General features: G+C 36.3%; 2 protein-coding genes across 5 annotated transcripts in view; one reads left to right on the plus strand and one right to left on the minus strand.

Moving 5' to 3' along the window:
* Positions 1-1,140: 1,140 nt before the first annotated feature.
* The window catches only part of LOC121409073 (plancitoxin-1-like), a 36,278-nt gene continuing 15,823 nt past the window's right edge, over positions 1,141-21,595 (minus strand). The window contains exons 5-7 of the mRNA XM_041600880.1: positions 5,139-5,336; positions 3,466-3,695; positions 1,141-1,377 (exon numbers count right to left, since the gene is read on the minus strand). Of these exons, the coding sequence (XP_041456814.1) occupies positions 1,252-1,377; positions 3,466-3,695; positions 5,139-5,336 (554 nt within the window). The 3' untranslated portion in view covers positions 1,141-1,251. The remainder of the gene's footprint in view (positions 1,378-3,465; positions 3,696-5,138; positions 5,337-21,595) is intronic.
* Positions 9,745-21,299, plus strand: LOC121409072 (reticulocyte-binding protein 2 homolog a-like). 4 transcript variants are annotated; one of them, XM_041600877.1, is made up of 6 exons: positions 9,746-10,553; positions 11,993-12,085; positions 12,498-12,635; positions 16,196-16,329; positions 17,790-17,936; positions 20,994-21,299. In XM_041600877.1, the coding sequence occupies exons 1-6, from the start codon at positions 9,977-9,979 to the stop codon at positions 21,060-21,062; spliced, it is 1,158 nt and encodes a 385-aa protein (XP_041456811.1). In that variant the 5' UTR covers positions 9,746-9,976; the 3' UTR covers positions 21,063-21,299. The 4 variants fall into 4 exon arrangements, with proteins under 4 accessions (XP_041456810.1, XP_041456812.1, XP_041456811.1 ...); XM_041600876.1 differs by lacking the exon at positions 20,994-21,299 and having other exon boundaries at positions 9,745-10,553; positions 12,504-12,635; positions 17,790-19,129; XM_041600875.1 differs by lacking the exon at positions 20,994-21,299 and having other exon boundaries at positions 9,747-10,553; positions 17,790-19,129.

Genomic DNA, 21,595 nt, shown 5'->3' on the forward strand with positions numbered 1-21,595 from the left:
AATCAATACTTCTCAAGTATCAGGGCCCTGTGAACGATTTTTTACAGGGGGTTCCGATGTGAATTTAACAAGCAAAGAAAAAAAAGAAACAAAAGTTTTCGCTAAAATATGAACGCAATTTGGTTCCGAGAAATTTGACAAGCAAAAAAAAAAAGAAAAAGAAAAGAGTTTTACAATAAAATGAAGGTCATTTTGGTCCAGATAAATATTTGACAAGCAAAAACAAGGTCATTATTGTTACATTATTTTATTATTGTTTTTATACCAGAATTCCAGGGTGTGCTGCCTATGAAAATAATACATGCAACACCCCACCCACCCCCCGAAAATCTGCGGGGTGCTTCAGCTTCCCAGGGCCATGTCAATTGGTTTATACGCATCCTTTGAAAATCAACATCAGTTGATAAATAAAATGACAGCGACAAAACTCCCAAGGATATAGAGTTGTGTAGTTCAATTTTTCGACCTTTAATTCATTAGCTGAATTATAGGTCGAAAATTGAACTATCTGAATAAAATCTGAATCAAAGGCCCACATTTTAGACTTTTAACTTAGATGATCCAAATTAGAGGTAAAAAAATTAGACTCCAACAATATAACTTGTAATTGGAGTTTTATTTCTGTCATTTTACTTCATGATAAGTCGTGTAATGATAGAATTCGATCAATTCTGAGATTTACAAAAAATCAATGATATACTATAATACTACATGTCTGCTAAAAAAACAATGTAATAAAGCTGATTATAGATTAACACCATGTGCTACAAATAGACTACACTACACCCCCAACACACAAACAAGTATTTTGAACAGACCTGAAGATTGGTAACTTTATGGATAATTCCTAACTGAGCAGGATTTGCTTATATCCCATTAAGATAAAGTAAGACTTGGCAAAAGCACTGATGCCCTGATGCATGTCTCAATCAGGTATGCATGGATTCAATATCAATCATCAAGTTGAGTTACTGATTATGAATTATTTTCAAAATGCATACAAACCTATAATTGTCAAAGATAAATCTTGGTAGAAATTTTGATCGAATGAATGATATTTCAATATTAAGTGATACCGTTAATTTGAAACCCTGAAATTTTGTGAAAATATAGATTTATAAATCGATTTTGCTATCCTCAGTAATGAACAGACTTTTATGTGAAGATATTGACGACATACTGAGCTTCAAATGGTTTGGTGATTATAACTATTAACAAGATACTGCAATATAACCCTACAACAGTATAGGTTCAAGTACTGCTTCCAGACACGCTTGTAGGACACTTTTCGATCTGTTGTATTGCCGTTTTATACTGCTGCCATGGAGTAGGAAGAAGGCTGCACACTGTCCCACCCCCACGTATGTATTGACTCCCCTAAAACACAAGAAAATGAAGAAGATGGGAAAATTATTCATATTAAAAAAAACTTATTCTATTTTTTAACTAATTCCTCCATGATTTGCCTCATCCACAAGCGTCGCCTTTAAATCCATTACCTTCAGGGCGTGACTAGAGGTTTCACAGGCCTAATTCATTCCCCATAGACTCATGTGTTAAATTGGCACTTTAAAAAATTCATAAAAAATAAGGATGAAATTCGGGGGTTGAATGTTTACTACCAGTGGATAGGATTTATATCTGGCAATCCATATCTGACCAGAAAAGGGTCCCTCGACCGGCTCATTTTAAAAATAAATTGGCGTGTTTGAAGACACCTTCGGGGGGAGCAGATTCATCACCTCAAACAGCAAAATAGCCCTAATCCTTCCGCCAGTCAAAATATAGTCCAAAATTGGTGATATTTCTTCCCAATTTGGGAAAAGGAAGTTCAGTAATTACCAAAAATAGAATCCGTGTTAAATGGACAATCATATGCATACACTTTGTCAATCAGCCATATCAAAATAAAAAAAATAGCAATGGGTTGGCTCGAATGAATATTTATGGCCTGCTACTAGTGATTAGGCCCGTGAAACCTAGACCAGGGACCGGGCCAAGGAATATCGTTTTCAGAGTGGCACAGTATTAGTGGAACTTTAGCAGGTGAGTTCCGGGAACAACGCCGATAGGATTAAAGTAAAAGCCATCAAAAAGATGATTTGAATAAAAAGAGAAAATTCCAACAACCTATCACGCTGAAAATGTCATCAAAATCGGATGTAAAATAAGAAAGCTATAGTTTCTCCCCATTGTCCTGTGAAACAAAGTTAGTTAATTTCTCCTTGAACATGTATAGAAACCTTAACATTTTGGTTCAGTCAAGTTGGTCCTTCTTGCCAAATCTGCCAAAAATTGAAAATACAGTATAATACAAACAATACAAAAACAAAAGAAATAGTGAGGGATATCATCGAGATCTCATTTTCATATCACCAAATAATGCATATAACTATTTCGTGAAAAATGACCAAAACCTAATAACTTTCTTATTTTACATCCGATTTTGATATTTTCACAATTATGCTGGTGTGTTTGCTCTATCGATTCATATCAACATTCTTCTGAGGTGGACTTGACCTTTAAGCTTGATGATTTTAGTGTTTATTGAACACGAACCGGGGGGGGGGGGGAGGGCCTGCTGCTCTCCCATCAAATATACACCTTTACATAATTATGTTGTTTTCGATTTCAACATCATAGTAGTTTTTATATCGTAAACACCTGGCTGATTTTACACAAAAAGGCTAGCACATAACTTCAAATGATATTGCAAGTTTAAGAGTTGATTTCGTACGTGACCCAGGGACGGCGCCAGGGTAGTCTGGCAGGGAATTAATAGACCGTTTTCGTAGTTACTTCATGGGCAATTTTGGTCAAATGACCTTTCATTTCTTTCATCATGATAGGCAGATTTCAAAGCAAGATATTACGTAAGCTTGCCTTACATAGCAGGATAAAGAAATTGAATAGACCAGGTGACTAGAATAAGAACTAGAATAGAACACCAATGAACACTTTATGAAGGTATTTGTTGCATTCTTACTTTGAATATGCATATGTTGCACAATGTACTTGACAAACTGTGAAATACCAGTCGTTCGTGGAAGCATTGGTTTTTTTGTGGATGTAAATGAAAACGACAATTCAAAAGAATATATGAATAATCAAGACATCAAAGTTGGTGCTTATCTCATTAGATTTTAAAGCACCATGTCACTTTAGTACAAATGACCTTCTTCTGCTCGTGCGTAGAATCTTTTGATCATGCGCAGAAAGGAACTACGAAATGGCTTATTGGGGTACACACATCCTTAAAGAAAGATATTATAAGAGTTTTGTTCCTTCTTTTTGTCATTTGAATACAGTATAATGTTACGACCAAAAACGTTAAATCATACACCCCTTTCATTCATCTTCTCACTGAATGGGTGCGGTCACCCACCGTCCTCCTTATCCCCCTCCCTAGCTGTCTCGTCTCCTCTTGTGTGACTGCAATTGAATAAGAATATCCACTTCCATTACCGTTCTATTGATATCTCCGATGCACACCCATTTCTTGTTCTTGGAAATGGCCCACTTGGAATGATCTACAGTTTCTTTGTACTCCGGCGCGTTCTGGAATCCCACCAACTGAACATTCTCGACATGATAGCTCCCATTGCAAAAGGATGGTAACTTAGAGTTTGGGTGCATCCATGTCTCCACGTAGAGATCGTCTTCGAGAGATGGTGCCACCAAATACCAGTAGAGATCTGTAAGAGTGAAAGAAAGATCATTGAGAAAAAACTTGCTCAATTCTGTCTTGCTTCTATTGGCCGGTCTATATACACACTCAGAGAGGCAAATTTGTGTATCTAATATAGTTCTTAATATTGGGGTTATGTATATAGTTTTTGTTTAAGTAAAGTTAAACCCTCAACTTTTATACAATAACCATTGTGGTCGGCCAATATAACACAATGCCCTTTTTTATTTTGTTAATAAATTTCTATGTGATTCATTCATTATTGTCGGTAGATTCAGGTACCCCAGATAAATGTTGATTTGAATCAATAGAGAAAAATTAAACGAGCATAACACTGAAAATTACATAACAAGTGGCACACGCCTCTGGCAGTCTCGCCTGCATTACGCGATTTAATATAGCAGCAGTGCTAACTTGGAAAACTACTAAAATAATCATTCACAAAAACACCATTCATATAATGACATAATACAAAATTCATTGACCATAAATGACATTTGAACGGTGACTTAAAATTTGTCAACTACACCCATTTCTACATTTCATTCACTCATGAACTTTCAAAGTTATGATAGCAATTCAACAATTACCCCAACATGGCCTAAGTTTATTGACTTTAACTGACCTTTGACCTTGGTTTTGTGACCTGAAACTCACAGGGGATGCTCAGTGATACTTACTCTTATATCCCAAGTTTTATGAACTAGATCCATAAACTTTCAGAGTCAGGATGGTAATTTAACAAATACCTCCAACATGGCCAAAGTTCATTGACCTTATGACCTTTGACCATTGCTGAAGCATCCACAAATATAGTCTTCGCCAGATCAGCCGTATCTCTTGCGTTCAGCATAACAGCAAAGACAATAACCGCATGCAGCCTCCGCCTAGGTTATAGGCTACTGAACCATGGAATGAACATGAAGAAAAGAACATTGAAAGGATATGGCAATGAAGAGGGAATGTGAAGCACGAGATTAAAGGAGTCAATGTAGAAGTGGTGAGATCGATCGGTGAGATGAATAACGTCTAGAATATCATTTATTACATTGTGTTAAAAATAAACTCCTACATTATGCACAATTCGATGACATGCAAATGAGAGAGTCGATGATGTTCCTCATTCACTATTTCTTATGTGTTTTATTGTTTAAATTATACAAAATTTCATTTTTTTTGCAGATTTGACATAGAACCATGCAATTTGACTAATAACTGGGAATACTAGATGTTCATGCACTGGAGGAATATGTTTCACATGATGAGGAGAAAATTAAAATATTTCATGTAATAAAGATACAAAATAAATGTTGAGTGCATGGGACAGGTGACAGCATCTCAGTCTCCTCATTTGCATACCAAGGAGGATTTGCATCTAACTGTGATATAATAGTACAAATTTCATCACAAACTTGATGGTCATGCGATCGATGATCTCAAATGTACACACCGTGGTTAAATTGTGTAGTTTTGGCAAAGCTGGTAAATGATTGCCCATCGAGAGAAGTCAGCAGAACTGTATTGTTCCATGGTGGATTTTTGATGGATTCTTTCTTTGACACTTTCACAAAGTCAGAGAATTTCGTCTTGAATGCTTCAGGAATGTTCCAGTCGTACGCACTTGGGTAGTTGTAGAGGAGTTGTTTTCCTGGGAGCAAATAAAGATTGGGAATAGAGAACGAAATTATATATATATATATATATAATTTAAGCTACGTCTACCATTGTTCTCTTCATCCATTTCTTTACAATATTTAAATAAAAGAGTTGCCAAAGTTGTTGTACATGTATACCTTCACACATTGTATACTTTCTCACATACGTGTACTGTATCGAAGCAATAGCTTTGATCCAGCTGAGGCATGACGGCTTGTCATTGTTCAAAACCCACCTTCACCCGACAAAGGTAATTGGTATAGTGTCGAAAATCTGTCTTTCTGAAGGTCAATCGGATCTCGGTCGGCCTAGCCACTAGCCCGTCTCTGTGGTCTAGTGGTTAAGGCACCGGCGTTCAAAGCTGGGGGCCCGGGTTCGATTCCCGGCAGAGACATTTTTTCGGCATAACCAATTTTTCCAAAGGGTAGATACAGTCGTCCTCAAAATTATTCATACCCTTGTTGATATTTGTGATTTTTCATGTTTGTGATGAAATGAATGCATTTTATCAAGTTTCTCTATGATTTATGTGTGACCTACTAGTGAAAGAATAACAACAATGCACAATTCAAGAAATTTCTCTTTTCAGGGGTATTTTATTCATAGATATTCAAACAATGTCATGTTCAAAATTATTCATACCCTAGGTTTTCTGAGTCCAAAGTTTTCCATTAATAGTCAATAGCATAGCCTTTGTTCTTTACGACTGCTTCTAGACGATTCCTGTAAGTGTCCACAAGCTTCCTGCACGTCTCCTGCGGGATGTTAGCCCATTCTTCCTTGGCGTAGGCCTCAAGCTGGGTCAGGTTGGTCGGGTTCCTAGCCATCACTCTGACTTTCAGGTCTCGCCACAAGTTCTCGATCGGATTCAGGTCAGGACTCTGACTTGGCCATTCTAGGACGTTGACATCATGGTCCTTGAACCATTTCTTCACCAGCTTGGCGGTATGCTTTGGGTCATTGTCTTGTTGGTACTTCCAGTTGGGGCCAAGTTGGAGTTTTTCGGCAGATTCCTTCAAGTTCTCATCAAGGATCTGGATGTAATCCTCCTTTTTCATGATTCCTTTGACTCTAACGAGGTTCCCTGTGCCACTGGAAGAGAAACATCCCCATAGCATTATGTGCCCACCACCATGCTTGACGGTTGGCACAGTGTTCTTTGGATTGTATGCTTCCCCTTTCTTCCTCCAGACGTATTCAACATCCATATGGCCAAATAACTCCAACTTCGTCTCATCAGACCACAGGATGGTTGACCAAAAGCTTGGATTTTGCTTCAGATGACCTCTAGCAAAGGCCAGTCAAGCCTTCAGGTGTTTCTTCCTGAGCAACAGTGTCTTCCGAGGCCTGCGTCCATGGAGACCTCCTTTGTGCAAGACTCGCTCGATGGTGGACCGGGACACCTTCGTCCCTGACCGGTCAAGCGTTTCAAGTAGGGCCTTGGTTGTGGTCCGGGGGTTGTTGTTGACCTCTCTGCAGATTTTCCTGGCAAGTTTAGGAGACACCTTGCACCTCCTGCCACGCCCACTAAGGTTCTTCACAGTGTTGTACCTCTTGTGCTTCTTGATTATGCTCTGGACTGTTGCCACAGGGACGTCATACTGCTTTGAAATGGCCTTGTAACCTTTTCCCTCAATGTGGGCATTCACAAGACGTTGCCGTAGGTCCTCACTGAGCTCCTTCTTCTTGGCCATGATTATCAGAGACTGAGAATTACCAGAATGCTTTCGTCTATTTATACCCTTTTAGAAAGATGCCATTTTCAATCATTGTTTAATGGCTTGTTTAACAAAGAGGGTATTTAATTCATTGGAACATCTTGAAATAAATATAGAACAAAGAATAGCACATTCCCAGACAGTGAAAATAATGTGCATTGTCATAAAAGGACATTTTTGTTGAGGTATTGGCAAGGGTATGAATAATTCTGAACAAGTGCAAAAAATAACTTTCGACCCTATCTATTATTATGCTAATGAAGACTTGCCAGCTCATATGTCAAATCATGCATAGCAACAAGCAGACAAAAGATACAAAGAAAGTTACATCATAATAGCTTTTACAAGTAAAGAATCTACCAAAGAATGTTTTTCCACAAGGGGTATGAATAATTTTGAGGACAACTGTAGCTCTGGGGAACCTTGATTTAAGCTACGTCTACCATTGTTCTCTTCATCCATTTCTTTACAATATTTAAATAAAAGAGTTGCCAAAGTTGTTGTACATGTATACCTTCAAACATTATATATATATATATATAATGATCATAAATGGTATAGTAAATGCCGTAGAACGTAGAAATAAAATCATAGATTTTAAAAGGAGCATAGCCTCTCAAAATTGAAAGGTAGAGTCATACTCTTCGTCTGTGCCCATGATGTGACAAAAAAGAAGAGAATTCAAAATCCGTTTCTGAAACAGTCGAACACGTTCATGGGCAATACCCCTCAAAAGAAGTGGAAATCTGAGTTTGTCCATTAATTTCTCCCAACTCCCAATTTCGCACAATGCAATATATTTGATATCATTAAAAGGATTATTTAATTTTCTTTAAAGTGATACCATGCTTGTAAAGATCATGCCATCACAAAAACAGCAGGATAATCAATAGTGTTGGATAAGGTCTGAATTGAAAGGCTGCAAAACGAGCTGAAATATTCATGAAGGGTCAACAAAGAACTTCTGTCTGAGTCGATACGATATAGAGATGAAAATCCATTCAAATGCAAGCCCCTGCTTCTTCATTTTTGATGCTTTTCTGTGAGATGACATGGTGAGTCGTGGTCTATTACCGTGTTTGCTTGGGCAGATTTGTGTTTGGTTCCATAAGTAATGTTGAAAATGAAAACAAAAGAAACCGTTTAGAAACTCACTCATCACCTCGAAAAAAAGAAGAATTGACTTTAATTTCAATATTGTGCCATTTTGCAACTTAAAGAGTATTGACCTTATGTGTGTGTGTGTGTGTGTGTGTGAGGGTATGTGGGTATTATGTGGTTGTAAGTATTTATTTACTTTCAATATATGAAATGCTTCTCCCGGCCGTGAGCTTGTTATATTCAAAATTGTACATCGAATTACTTTTAAACATGATTTATTTATCTGAGTGTGAGCAGATCTTCTCATGGACACTGTGGTGTGTGTGTGTTTGTGTGTGTGTTGGGCGGGGGGGGGGGAAGTTTGGTCTTTAAAGGGGAATCCAGCCTTGGTCATAGAATGTTGTGTTGGAAAGGAGAAAAATGAATTAAACAGAATGGTGAAAGTTTGAAAGAAATCGGACAAGCAATAAGAAAGTTATAGCTGCTTTAAAATTGAGATCACTGATACCATGTAGATATCAAACTGGCAACTGGGTAAGTAAATTATGACAAGGGGCAAGGACAACTTTCCCATAGGCCATGTACTTTATTATCAGGGATGTGTGGTTTTCTCCTAATTACCCATTCCCCTAGGGCAGTAATCTAAATATAACCCAGGTAGTATATTGTTTAATGTCCTCATGAAAGAAAAATACAATTTGAAATAAAACTTTTTGGGAAAATGACATTTTAGCCAGTACATGGAAGAGTAGTCCTTGCCTTACATCACTATGACATCACATAAGCGGCCAATTTGAAGTCTCCATAGGTATGATTACCAATATTTACAAATTTTAAAAATTCATAACTTTCTTGTTATTTGTCCAATATTGTTCAAACTTTCACCTATCAACTTGTCTGATTTTTCTTTTTCTTATAAAAACAAGTTTTTATTTGGGTTGGATTCCCCTTTAAGTATTTTTTATAATAACTGATTTCATTGTTTTCTTTAAGATATATGATTCATGATTATATATTCAGTGAAAAAAAGTGAAAATATGAAATGTAAAGTATTATTTGTGCTTTTAAATGTTAGATTGAAATGTTAACTTTTTGTTCATGAAATCAGAATAAAAACATTATTAAAAAAAGTGGGTGAGTGGGTGTGTGTGATAACACAACGTGTTACAACTGTTTCAGAAACGGATTATGGATTCTCCTTTTTCCACTGCAATAATTAACATGATTATAACAAAATTTTATGGTATACAAATAATGGGAAAAGGTTTTTTTATAATTTCAAGATACTAAACTAGAATCGAAACTACTTTTTTTTAAACATATACATACCTCAAACACGCACACAAAAACACATGCACAATAAAATGTAAAGAAATTTGAAAGGAAATAACATATTGAAAGCAAGAAACTTTGTTGTAATTTATGGATAAAATTTTTAGACCTCCAAACTTATTGGGCACATTATCCCATAATTTATGGATCACCGATGGGGTGATGCCCCAGCCTTAGCTCCACCCCCCCCCCCCCCCCGGACCCATTCCCCTCAACCCCTTCCGTTGATTATACGACGAACCCGAGAGTGAAGTGAGAGCCCGAACGAACGCGAACGTGAAATTATGCATGCAGAAATATCGCGGGAATGTAGAGAGTGTGCACGAAATTACAGCCATATTTTTTAGGAGCTATATAGCGTGCGCCATATATGGTGTGTGTTGTTGTCCCGGGTTCTACTACGAAATTTTACGAGACGAATGGGCGATCGACATTTATTTTCACCTGAATTTTGGCTTAAATTTTGTCATAAATTATAATCATGTCGCATAAAGGGATGCATGGAGATGCGTTGAATAGTTCTGGAGCTCACTGGAGAGATGCAGAAACTAGACTTTTGATAAAGCTTTGGAGACAGCCGCGAACTCTTGCAGAAGTCAACGATTCATCTTCCAGACAAAAATCCGTGTACCAGCGACTCGCGAAGATCCTTGTTGCAGCGGGCTACTTTCGGGATGCAGGTCAGATCAAGAATAAAATTCGCACAATGACAACGAACTTCAGGAGGTTTTCAAAAATGAGGTCTGAGGACAGATCAAGTTGGACGGGACAGGGCAAGCAAAGTTTTCAATACTTCAATGAATTGCGTGAATTCGTAGACGTCGAAATATCAGGCGAGGCGAGTAAATATGATGATGATGATGGAGACAGCTCGATCTCTGTGCCTGGGGAACAACAAAATGCGCAAGTGGCAGTGGTCGGGCGCGGAGAAATTACAGGGTGTTTGCAAGTGCAACGTATAAAATTAGAGGACAATCATCAGCAAGTACCTGCTCTACCAAGTTCATCCTCGGTTTTGTTTGACACGAGCAGCTCCAATTTGACAAATAGCATGAATGGTATACATTAGACATTTTTTTTCATCAGATGGTTATAAATAGCTTCAGCCTAAGTTCCTAACTCAACATTTCTGATACACATGCAGCATTGACTTGTTTTTATGTACAGTCTCATATAGTTTCATACAAACAAGTGTAAATTTTTAAGGAAGTTTGTTGAGATCCTCTATTTCATTCACAGTTTTCCACTTTTGATTGCTATGCTATTCTACATCCCACTATCATGACTATGCACTATTTCCTAAATATCCCACCGCTGCCACCAGTAGATGCTCGCATGATACTTTGGTAACATTTTATTTTACATTTTGCTTTCCATACATCATCGATAATATATTATTTTTTTTATATATTTTCAAAATCCTGATCAAATCCCTCATTTTCTTACTGACATAACATTGCCCAACCCACTGCTCTCGATTCATCTTATCCCATTTAACCTTATATAGGGCGGTAATAAGGCTAATTAATTATATCTGATATGGCAGTTTTCCTTCAGAATTGCCACTATTATAATATGAACAGCTTTATAGTGTGATATTACTTCTTGTGAGCCCCACATTTGGGAATTGTTACTTATAGATCCCCCCAAAAAAGATCAGTGCTAAATATATAATTTTGCAAGGTTGTCTTCCATGATAAGGTAAATCCTAGTTTTGGTAATATCAAAATGAGTTCATACAGAATCCAATGAAATGACCACCAAAGTGTCTGTTTGTATAAATAAAACGCATGTGCCAAATGATTCTGGAAGAAATTGTGTAATTGCTGAGAAATTGGCAAATAAGCACTGGATTCGGGTAGAGCGTCGGGCCTGACGCTCTGGCAATAATTATACATTGTCCCACGTGCGCTTATCTGTGTTGGGGATCTTCGGTGTGAACATTTTTCAGCGTAGATTTCAAGATTTCACAAAGTTCAGTTAATGTAACTGTACCAGATCTAGATCCTCGATGATATACTGACAAATTAAGCCTTGGTTTACAGACTTTCTCATGAAATCAGTGTTTACTGCAACAACTGGAATTTCTCTTTAAATTTGAACTCCAGGTTCAAGCCTTTTCTTTCTTTATGTCTTTTTTCCTTGTTCATGATTTTGATTTCATGTATTATGTACAGTACAGCACTGATCAGGGGCAAGGCCATTTTGAATTACAGAACAAATTGGGAGAATAATAAAGGCACAATTAACACAGCTCTGACATGGAACAAATTTAATGACATTTTATTGGGGGATCAGACCCCAACTGTATCAAGATTTTAGTTTGCTGCCCCCTCATTTTTTTTGCTTCGAATTGAATTAAATTTTGACCCCTTTGTCCATGCCCCTTACACAATATTAGCTTTACCAGTATACTTGATTTATCATGCTCTCATGTTTCGATGTCAGTGATATTAATCAACTAATTTCTTTCCTTTTATTATTGGACCACATATAGATGGAGCAGCCCTACTTTTAAATCAAAGTGATACATCTGATCATCAGTTACATCAATTACCTAATGGCAACTTTGATGCTGATGATAGCCAAGGTTTGCATTTTTTCTCATTCTGTATCTTAATAAAAGCATCTAGATTCCATGTTTTTATTTGCATTTTGACAATTGATCTTTGATATGCACAGCAGCCAAAGTAGTCTAACCTTTCTTTGTATTCAATTAGTCTTAGGCAAAGTTTTGATTATATTATTTTCCAAATATTCACACTTTGGGTGGGGGACCAAAACCTTAAAAAGATTCAATTCCTGTGATATCTTCAGTGACAGATTCCATTTTGTTGTATTAATATTTATTTGTTGCACTTGCACAAGGCATTATTATTATGTTTTTGTATAGCAAAACACTGCAAATTACCTACCACATTCCATCAGGTACCTGGGGGTATTCACATTTCTAAATGTTTGATTTATTACATTTGGGGGATTATTTTAACATTTTATTAAAGAAACAGAAATTGTGGATTCCCAAGAGGCTGAAGTAGGATGGATTTCAGATGAAGATGAAATTGTAGAACCAAGGACCAAAGTCAGATGTCATATTGATTTGAGTAATAACCAGCACAATTCAAAGAGAGCAAGCAGAAGTAAGTACTCTTAGCATTTGGGCAATGATAAGTCCTTACATGTACCTGATTTTTTATGAAACAAGTAAAAATTGTCTGAAGTATTGTCTACAGGGGTGTGAGAGTTCAGATTTTTATCTGATTTCAGATTTTTTTTTGGTTTTAATTTTCAGATATTTTTGGCTTTCCTCTGTACAAAAGTATGGGAGCTCGTTTTATTTCAGACTGTTTTACTACTCAGCTTTTTTTAGATCTTTTTATTTGTGACCACTCACATTCCTGTGTCTATGAAATAATGAATACACATTAAGAATGGATCCATTATACCGTTTTGTAATATGCTATATTATGACTTACCACCTTGATAATGATAATAATAACAATAATGATGAAGCAGCATTCATGTAATGTTTTAAGCACTGGGTACTATGAACCCAGCTTTGGCTTAATAGAAGGCTATCATTCAATTTAAACACCCCCAATTTTCTTCTTTTTTTACATTTCTTTCTGGTGTACAACATAGTCAGGCAGCATATGTCATGATTTACCGGCTACTTCGACAAATTGGCTAAGTCTGATTTTTCACTTTTATGTGATTGGTGACATCACAAGGAACAACTTTCAACTTGGTGACAAATTTCTAATGGTCATCTTGACCATGTGAGGGGTCAAAATGTGGTCAATAGGGGTCAATTTTTGGAATTGCCCCGATTGTGTCGAGTTATACATCGAATTGTTTATCTGGTTATACTGAACAAAAAAGTGTACACAATCATATACTCTTGACCTCCCGTTAAAAAGTTATGACCGGAAATAGCATAAGGTCAACGAACTTTCGTTGCATTGTATATATGGCAAATTACACTGAAGGTGTTAAGAGAGTTATTTTCCGGGGTTTTTTTTGTGCATGTTTGTACTTTTTTTATTTTCGATTTTAATAAGTTCACCTTCAGAGGTCCTTATCCAGAAGATATTAGGGTCAAGACAAGGTCAGGGAAAGGTCAGAGGTCAACATGTAGCTAAAATACACTAAAAGCGACTAGAATCCTAGAAGTCTAATTTTTCGTGGGTTCTTTGTTTTGAGAAGTCTGTATCTAAGACATTTAATATATTAAGGGGCTTATTTAGGAACAAAATAGATTAATAGAGATAGACGTCGAATGCATTTAGTGTGGTATCATGGTATTGCAGGAATACCTTGAAGCAACTTGACAACCCTTATGCTCTTAAAATCTTATCATCTTCATGATGTAATAAGTGCAACCAGCTCTTTCCGAGTTTCTCTTTTTTTTAAGGAATTTAATTTAATTTCGATTCATTTTTAATTTACTAGTCTTTGATATGTAAAGAAACATTTCCTTCATCGCTTTGTCAGAATGTTTCAATCAACAGAAATTATTGTATTGTAGTAGGGTATAAGTGTAATACTATGTTAACAGAATAAATATCGATTGACCAGTGCTCCCAGCTCCTAAGAAAGATGCATAACATTTCATTTGGATTAACTTAAGAATAAGATTTGAGGTTTGGATTGAGGATGATATGATAAGTTGGGCTCAAATTATTGCTCCTTAATTAATTCAAATGTGTGACGGATATATTATTTCTGACAAAGAGGCAACATCATGCAGGCATGCGTATTGTAGTCATGTATGTCAATTATGCTGATGTGATATATTCTGACCATTTCGATCTCTGGAGTCAAGAAGGGCTACACATTTCTGGTGCTGTGCTGTTCTGAGCTAATCATCGGGGCTGTTTTTGCATAATTGTAAAGAGAAATTTATAGATTTCGCGCATACTTTTGGTCAATTATTATGTATCTTTCAGTAAAGAAAAATGCAATTTTTCACAATTTCTGGGGGCAGCTGCCACCCCCGCCCGCTGCGGCATGGCCGTGGTTTACTTCAATGACATTTGTGATTATTCTTTCTGGCAACATCCAGGTAGTTCACCAAGTAGGAAAAAACACGACGAAAGAAAAATCACCATCTATGCATATCACTATAGTGAGAACAGGTATTAAGTTTAGATTCACGTTGTATGCTCTGGAAAAAAAAACTTGATAAACACTTGATAAAATAGTAGGCCTAAAGCCGTGTTAATGACAGCACAATCAGAAATATTGTGCAGTCTTTTTTGGCTCCAGAAATCGAGTAATGGTCAGAATACATCACATCAGTATAATGGACATGACTAACGACTACAATGAGCATGCCTGCAAAATGTTGCCTCTTAGAAATAATATAACCGTCACTCGTTCCAATTAATCAAGGAACAATTTGAGCCCAACTTATCGTATCATCCTCAATCCTAACCTCATTATCTTATTCGTAAGTTAAGTTAAATAAGATGTTAGGCATCTTTCTTTGGAGTTGGGAGCACTGATCAATCGATGTGTTTATTAGCGAAGTATTACACATATACCCCAGGACATTACAATATTTTCTGTTGATTAAAATATTCTGTACAAAGCAAATGGATGAAATGTTTCTTTACATATCAAAGACCGGTAAATTGGAAATGAAAAGAACTTGAATTGAATTCCTAAATCAAGAAACTCGGAAAGAGCTGGTTGCACTTATAACATCATGAAGATGATACGATTTTCATAGGTTTTGTCAAGTCGTTTCAAGGTTTTCCTGGAATAAACCATAATACCACACTAAACTATTTGACGTATTCACTATTCACTGTTTATCTATTTTGTTCCTAAATGAGCACATTTAACCGCCTTTTATCTAATGGATGATGTCTTCTTAGAGACTTTTGAAAATGAAGAACCTACTTCCTAGATTCAAACCACTTTTAGTGTATTTTGGATACCAAGGAAAGTTTGTTGACCTTTTGACCTTTACCTGACCTTGTCTTGACCCTTAATATCTTCTGGATAATGACCTCTGAAGATGAACTTATTAAAATACAAAATAAAAAAGTACACACATGCAAAAAAGAAAAAAAAACACGAAAACATTAGCTTTTTATCACCTTCAGTGTAATTTGCCATATGATATACAATGTAACGAAAGTTCGTTGACCTCTTGACATTTCCGGTCATTACTTTTTATTGGGAGGTCAAGAGTATATGGTTGTGTACACTTTTTTGTTCAGTATAACCAGACAAACAATTTGATGTATGACTCAATACAACCGGGGCAATTCCAAAAATTGACCCCATTTTGACCCCTCACATGGTCAAGATGACCATTAGAAATTTGTCACCAAGTTGAAAGTTGTTCCTTGTGATGTCACCAATCACATAAAAGTGAAAAATCAGACTTAGCCAAATTTTCGAAGTAGATGACATATGCTGCCTGACTAACAGTACTAATAGTATGAGAAATGTAAATTTAACCTATTGTGTACCGTTTTTCAGTGTTTACCAGTTCTAAAATTCATATTGTACTCTTAACCTCTCATATTTTATCCAAAAACTAGCTTTAACCTAAAACTGCAAAATGACTGGTGTGGTTTACTTGGTTTTGGGAGAAGACTGTTGTTTAGTCAGTGGGGGTAAATATTACCTCTGTTTAACAAACATGATGTACTGTCTCATTTATTCCATCTCTCCCTTTTCCCAGGGAGCCTGAAGAAGGATGACTCAGTGAAGGAGCTTGTGAAGATACTAATCGAGAATAATATGCAGCGTGATAAAGTTTTCATGGAGGCTGAAGATGCTCATCGAAGAATGGAGGCAGAGAGACACACCGAGGAGGTAATTTGTGCTTATTTTGGCAAATTTCATCAGTCTCCAAACAGATTTAATTCCTTTATAAACAAGTATTAACACAAAAATGAAACAAAGACAGACAGTACAAGTTTGCCACGAAAGTTAACATATCCCAACAACAAATTACCTTTTAGTGAGGGGTGGATATTCAAATACTGGAAAGCGTTTAATCAAGTCAATTAATTTTGATCCTGACTAATATTCACAGGCCTTCCAAGGACCATGTCAGACGGAGACATGCAGTTGCACGTAGCCTTTGAGATTCGACAAAGAAGATTCTCAATTATCTCTAATGAAAAGATTGAGTGTTCAATATCGTTTCACCATTCCGGTTGATGAATTGATTCAATTAGTTAATGATTTTGAGTGATCGCTTGCTCATTTGATTGTTTGATAGAACGATTAATGTAAAGACCATGAAGTGAAACGTGGTTACCGGTGGCCTATTTCATAAACTTATTAACTTGCGATGACAGTTATAAGCTGCCGAAATCTTTCAATCTGATTGGTTGATATTTTTGTTATAAAAATTGATCAGTTGACATTTTTGTGATTAAAAATTACAATTTGTTAGTACAAGAAGTTTTTATGAAACTCGTGGGTGTTTCATAAAGCTGTTCATAAGATAAGAGCGACTTTAAGAACAACTGATCCTTTTTTGGTAAATGTTATACACCATTGGCAATGGTTTAGCATGTAAAAAAGGTTCATCAGTCGTTCTTAACTTATGAACAGCTTTATAAAAAAAGCCCCCAGGACACAGGTCAGAGAAAGTAAGGTTGCTCTGATTGACTCAGTTGGGTGTGTGTGTGTGTTGGGGGGGGGGGGGGTTACAAGATGAGTAAACAAAATTAGTGATGGAATGCACTCAATGCAGGCATGTATTCATGGGGGCCAATAATTGAAATTATATTAATAAGTAAATAAGATAAAATAATATAGAAATGAATGAATAAGGGGGAGAGGTAAAAGGAAGAGGGTAATAGAGAAAGAAGGGGGAAAGGGAAAGAAAAGAGAAAATAATAAGGGGGGAGGAAAGAAGGAATTGGAGATGAGAAAAGGAAATAAAATGGGTTGAAATTGAAGTTTAAAAAGGAAAGTTTCTGCCCTCAGGTGTAGGTTTATTCAAGCATTTAATAAACAATGCTTTCATCTATACATTTTTGTTTTAAGGAATGGAAGATAAAAGAAAACAAAAGGAAATGTGGGTGCCAAAAAGTGCCCTGATGTAGTGCCATATCAGAGTTAGTAACTAAGTTATCAATAAGTCTTTTTAAAAGATAATTCTTATGTAAATGAAAAGTAAAACTATTTATATAATTTCATGGTAGGCCTATATGATCCCAAGGAAATTTGTGTCGACTCTATTTAAGGAAAGAAAGTACTGAGGCAAACAGAGCTTAATTTAGACTTTTGTATATCTTGTTCACCTGTGTCCTAAATAGATCAGACTTCTGCGGGACCAGATACAGCTTGAGCGGGATAGATTACAATTTGAGCGGGAGGAGAGGGAAAGGATGGAACTCGTCAGGAGAGAAGAGGCAGCAAGAGCTGAAAGACTGAGGAGGGAAGAAATGGAAAGGTCAGAAAAGGTGCGTCTAGATGAGAGAGATAGAGAAGAGCGACGTTTTACTTTGATGATGGCTCTGATAAAGGGGGCACAGAATCATGGCAGTTAGATTTTAGCATGGATATGGACTTAAATCTTCTGATCTGCATTCCAAAATTACTATCAAGGATCACATTTTTCTCTCTAGAGGTTGCGAAGATCCATGCAGCAATCAACTGATACTTCCAATTATAAAGACAGTTACTAGTACACGTTTTTGATTTCGAGACCAATGAAAGAAAATATGAATTATCAGTAGGGTATTTTAGTTAGTGCATTTGAATTATAAATTCAAGATGTCATTGAAGCAATCTTCTCTTTCTCATCAGCAGAGCCCTTTAACATTCCAGAGCGAATCTGTTTGATGTATTCTTTATCCAACCCAGTTTTATTTTAGATCAAGTTTTTTAAATTTGGTAAATGTTTTGCCCATTCATTCTGAATCACCAACAGTAAACTGTGCAGCTAGTAAATTTCCTGCAACATGATTTTTTTATTATTATCGATAGTTACATGGAATATGTGTCATAACTAAATATAGAGAATCATATACATATTATTTTGAATGGACTTGTCACAATTATAATATGAAAGGAATTTTCTGCATCCCTGTGAATGCTGCCATCCATGTGTTAGATCTTCCAATATGCAATAATCCAAAGCTCTGTAATGGGTCATACAGATTTGAGAGACTTCAACTCATTGAAATTGTATTTAAATTAATTCAAGCACAGTGTCAGGAGAAAGTTTTAGGTGACAAGACTTTTGCCCCGGCGGCAATTGCTCTGGACTTAATTTCGTCTAAGAGTAAGATTTATGGTTAAGTGTGCAATAGGTTTTTATGTTAGGTTTAAGATAGGGTATAGTTAAATCCAGGTTTGAAGTTGGCCATTCCATTAATGTGTGAAGTTTGTAGTGGAGCATATGTCATGGAATGAAAGTTTATTTTTCTTGTAATTAATTTTATAAAAAATGATAGATAGGCTCAACTATAAGTGGCGGACTGTGACCCGGAGGAAACAAAGCATTGGAGGGGCACTGTATTGTTTGTGAACAATGCTGTGCGCCTCCAATGCTTTGTCTCCTCCGGGTCACGGTCCTCAACTGTCAACTATCATACTGATAAATGTGATTAACAAGACACCGATTCCACATTAATTAAGATGTAATGTGAAATGAAAATAGAAAGATGAAACAGCGAAATCCATCTTTACATCAGGTGACCTTAAAAGCACTTATGTAGGTTGACTGCACTTTGGACCAGCTGGCTGGTTGCAACTTGTAATATGTAAGATAAGTTTTGCTTCTCAGCTCATTATCCTTGCCATGTGAAACAATTTATTTCATAAGTTTGTATTCCCTTTCTATACAATACAACCTTTTTGTTTTATAGAAATGTGAGACAATTACACATTTGATATCATAAATGATGAACAGACTTACTTCTTTATTCCATGTTATCTATAAATTTGAACTGATTTTTATTTTTACATTCTCATGACAATTTTCAACTGTTTTATAAAATGGTTCTTTTGTTATTTGAATTAAGAGCCAATTATGCATGCACAATTTTTCTTTAAGAGTGGTCCATGTTCCTCAACTCATTCTTGTCCTGCTTGTTATATTGGTGTATATTATCAAGCAAACTGATTTAACTGAAGAGTAGAACACTACACAATTTTAAAATCTTTTTGGAAAATGATTATATTCCTGATCAATGTTTATATTGTCATGATTTATTTCAAATGGATAGAACCTTTATGTGATTATTAGACCTCATGAAGAGATTTAACCAATAACGACAGCGATGGACATTAGTTTCTTTTCAGTTCTCTTTTATTACCAGGAAAACAGCCTCTGTGCAAATCAAACAAAGATCATTGAACATATGAATACAGATAGCAATGAGCAAATCTTGGGATGAATGTGACATACAATTCATGAGTGCAATGAAATTATTTCATGGAGCATAATGAATAGACAAACAAAACAATGATGAAGTAAACAATTGCCAAATTGAAACAAATTACCAATTAAGACATCAAATTTCAGTAACAATTCGTCAATTTGTAATTTCATAAAATACAAATGAAATTGCTTTAAATTGCCTGTGGAAGTACATAATCAAATTGAATAGAAGCTGTTTTCACATTGTACATACAACAGAGCAAAACTAAACTCACAGGCCAATACTCCGGAGAGATACCACTACATAATGTAGGCTAGTCAAGATTGGACCTTGTTGTTTGGAAGTGCCCTTTCCCAAAGCTAACATAGAGGGCACATGTCTCCCAATCCCTTATCAGCGCCAATCCACTCATCCAGGATGAGTGGATTGGCGCTGATAAGAGATTGGGACCTGAAGGGGGTTGACCTCGATAGGTCCCTGACCTTTAACTTTTTCCTGAAGTCATAATATTGATTTTTCTTCTATTGTTTTCCTTCTATTGTTCATATATGGCCCAGTGGATTAGTCTTCGGACTTTGAAATAGAGGACCATGGGTTCAAATCCCAGCCATGGCGTAATTTCCTTCAGCAAGAAACTGATCCAAAATGTGCTGCACTCAACCCAGGTGAGGTAAATGGGTACCGGTAGGAAGTAATTTTTTGAAAAGCTGTGTGCGCTATGAACGCCTAGCTAAGCCGGGTAATATAGGAGTGCCTTGAGCACCTAACAAGTTGGATATATGCACAATATAAATACCCTATATTAATAAAATTATGAATTTTTGTTCATTATTCAGTGGATGTGAATAAAATGTACAAGATTTGAAAATTTCCCCAAGGCTAAAGGAAGGCAGATCAGGTGGTTGGGAGCTCCCTTCTTAGAAGCGATTGTCACAGCATCCCTACTTGTCCACAAACAATTCAATTCAATTTAGTGTTTGGATAGAAGTACTTGCAAGTAATTGCGAATATTTACAGTGGATGCAAATGGATGTGATGTAAGTTTTCACAGATGATCTGCATCCAACCTACAATGTATGGATTGTTATGTACATTTTATAGTTGCATTTCTTTATGGTTACTTGCGTTAAGGATCCACAGCGACACCCTACAATCCGTGCAGGCTTGGCCCCGGAAGTCTGTGTCCCACTAAGGATGTAGTTACGAAGATATACGTCTTACGACCCTGCGGATGGCTGCGTCTACTAATACTAATCCATATCTATCCGCGGCGGACATAACTCAACGTGATTGCGGCTTTAGTGAAGTGCTATGTTATGAATTGTTACAGAACTACAAATGGTCAGAATGCAAACAGCATGTAGTGTTAGATATACAGTTGAGGCCAGAAGTTTACATACACCCAGGAAATTCAAAGAAAAGCTAACACTTGCCAAACATCATGAAAATGACTGTATCTTATAAAATATTTGGGCTATCATGACAAAGAGTATGTCATGCCCCTCAATCATATAACATTGTCAACAGGAGCTGAAAAATATTTAGGTGTCATTTTCCCCCCGAAATTTTCATAGTTTAGACAAAAACAATTTCATATTTGTGCTAGTTACTTCTCAACACAAACCTTTCAGATTACATTTTTCTGTTCAGTGGTGACATATTATGACAGAAATGTTATATATATATAAATCATAGATTTGACATTTAAATATTTCTATGAAACGCTTGAAAAT

This window comes from Lytechinus variegatus, chromosome 2 (assembly GCF_018143015.1).
Source record: "Lytechinus variegatus isolate NC3 chromosome 2, Lvar_3.0, whole genome shotgun sequence".
NCBI lineage: Eukaryota > Metazoa > Echinodermata > Echinoidea > Temnopleuroida > Toxopneustidae > Lytechinus > Lytechinus variegatus.